The 2500-nt window shown below is 33.5% G+C and overlaps 1 protein-coding gene across 1 annotated transcript in view; it reads right to left on the bottom strand.

The window, feature by feature from the left end:
• LOC137629260 (carotenoid isomerooxygenase-like) overlaps positions 1 to 2500 on the bottom strand; it is a 74818-nt gene that overhangs the window by 6351 nt on the left and 65967 nt on the right. The window contains 3 exon segments of the mRNA XM_068360521.1: positions 1 to 41; positions 416 to 558; positions 1293 to 1435. The exon segment at positions 1 to 41 is cut by the window's left edge and continues 95 nt beyond it. Coding sequence (XP_068216622.1) covers positions 1 to 41; positions 416 to 558; positions 1293 to 1435 — 327 coding nt within the window.

Here is a 2500-nt window from a genome sequence, read left to right as displayed (position 1 = left end):
GGGCTCTGGGTCATGAGCCCATGTCGTTTGTTAATGTTTATCTGAAATGATGTTGAAACAACATAAATTATATTATACAGACACCTCCATTCAGGACTGAGGTCTGTACGCAAAAATTCATCTCGGAAGTCTGTATAGGCATATTGTTTAGAAAAGAAATAATAAATATTTTCTACCAAAGGGTGAGTCTAATGTTTTCTTCATTCTATATTTTCCGTTTATGTGTTGGGTAGACATGGGATTAGGTTGTCTTTCCAAACAATATTTTCCTAAAACTGAAAAATTGCTAAAATGAAATAGTTTTCAATAGTTTACTTTATCATACGTGAAATTACAACCATGGACTGGCATTCCCTTAAAGTGGTATATAGAAATTGGGACTACACACCAATGCTTAAGGTATAGAATCACTCACCCTATCCTCTGTCTCCAATGTATTGGGGTTGATTTGCACCATGAAGGGAGTTTCACACATGGCATAGTAGCTATCTCCAACCTCGCAGACGGAGACCAGGGCGTTATCAGAAAACATCTTTTCGGGATCCATCGCATCTAAAATCTGTTTGACAACAACGGGGAAAAAATGACAATCTTCCAACTACTGTATATACTGCTGTTTCATAACATTCTAAAGATAATCATGGTAGAGTTTAAAGAATGAATTTTTTAACAGCTAGACCCATAAAAGAGTTAAATCGAGAAATGCCAAAACCAAAGTTCTACCGTAGTTCTTTTCTAGGTACAGAATTACACTTTTATTGTACAGAACGTTACACTTAATACGATACTACATATCTTTTGTATTTGAAAATTACTGATTCATAATTAATTATGCAGTATAATTGTAGGTTTGTGTGTGAAGTGTGCGATCGGGTGCTTAAATGCAAACATAAAACTAATACAAAAAAAGTTGACTTTAAAATATATGCTCTTGTTCATCTCAAAATATAGTTCAGTATAGTTTGCTGACTATACCATGCATGATATATATTATACTTGTACTAACACACTCTCTCTCTCTCTCTCTCTCTCTTCTCTCTCTCTCTCTCTCTCTCTCTCTCTCTCTCTCTATATATATATATATATATATATATATATATATATATATATATATAATATATATATATATATATATATATATATATATACATACATACATACATACATACATACATACATACACACATATATATATATATATATATATATATATATATATATATATATAATATATATATATATATATATATATAAATTATTATGTAATTTATGTAACTGTTGGGAAGAAATTCACCTTGAGAACATGCCCTTGGAAGCAGGAGCTGGCGTGCCGAACTCTGCCCTTGTGATGGATCCAGCGGCCATGTTCTGTTCGTAGGTCTTGGATCGAACGAATCGGCTGCTGTAGGTAATCTTGTCTTTGCTTATGTCGAATCTGAAAGAATAATAATAATAATAATAATAATAATAATAATAATAATAATAATTAAGGGAAAATACAAACAGTCGCACTAAAGATTTCTTTTCAAATGCAGCTACTTAGTTTTGTCCACAGGAATGTGTAGGCTTAGGGCTAGACCAACACGGTAATTCACGTATTGAAATCAGACGTCGAGAAACTAGCCATGCATTTGAACCACTTAGGCTAACTAAACTAAACCATACTACTGATTTTCTATTCTATATTATGGAAATGAAGATTATGCTAAATGGAAGAGTGACTAATCTAGTGCGGATGTGGATGCAGTGAGTTTACATGGTGTTTCAGGAGGAAGTGAATGTGCTGGTATAAAGCCAACCTGGAGTGACAATTATAGTGAAAAACAAAATTATTTGATGAAAACATGGCGTGCCAACATTTACGAATTATCTAAATTAATTGGTCAGCAAGAAACTGGTAATCACGTTTGAAAGTGGAAGGTGGAAAATGACTATTTGCAAAGTGAAGTTTTGATGTTAAATGAAGCCATGAAGTTGAAATGGAACTATCATTAGTAATAAAAGTGCATCTTTGGTTAGAATTGGTGAATCATTTTGGTAATTTAGAGTTAATGTAATTGATAATTAGGTTGAGAGAAGAGAAAATATTATTGAGTAGATAACCCATGAAGTAAGACCCCTATATATAGAAAGTTTTAAAATGAAACTGGCAGGCATATTGAAATTCTAAAATATGAATGTATCACGGACTCATTGTCCCAATTGTCAATAACGTGGAAGAGTTGATGTTGAATCAAGTGACAAAACAGGTAGAATTCGTCGAAATGAACTGTATTCATATTATATGTGAAATGCAGAGCTGATAAGATGATATAGTCAGTTGGGTTCCAAATGTACCGTGTTCCAGGGTAGCATACTTCCATCACTTGGAGAGAAAGAAGTCTTGAATCTAGGAAGTGAACAGGAGAGAGAGAGAGAGAGAGAGAGAGAGAGAGAGAGAGAGAGAGAGAGAGAGAGAGAGAGAGAGAGAGAGAGAGAGGGACCAATAAATGCTGACTAG

This window comes from Palaemon carinicauda, chromosome 37, assembly GCF_036898095.1.
Source record: "Palaemon carinicauda isolate YSFRI2023 chromosome 37, ASM3689809v2, whole genome shotgun sequence".
NCBI classification, from domain to species: domain Eukaryota; kingdom Metazoa; phylum Arthropoda; class Malacostraca; order Decapoda; family Palaemonidae; genus Palaemon; species Palaemon carinicauda.
This window is presented reverse-complemented; position numbering and strand designations above follow the sequence as displayed.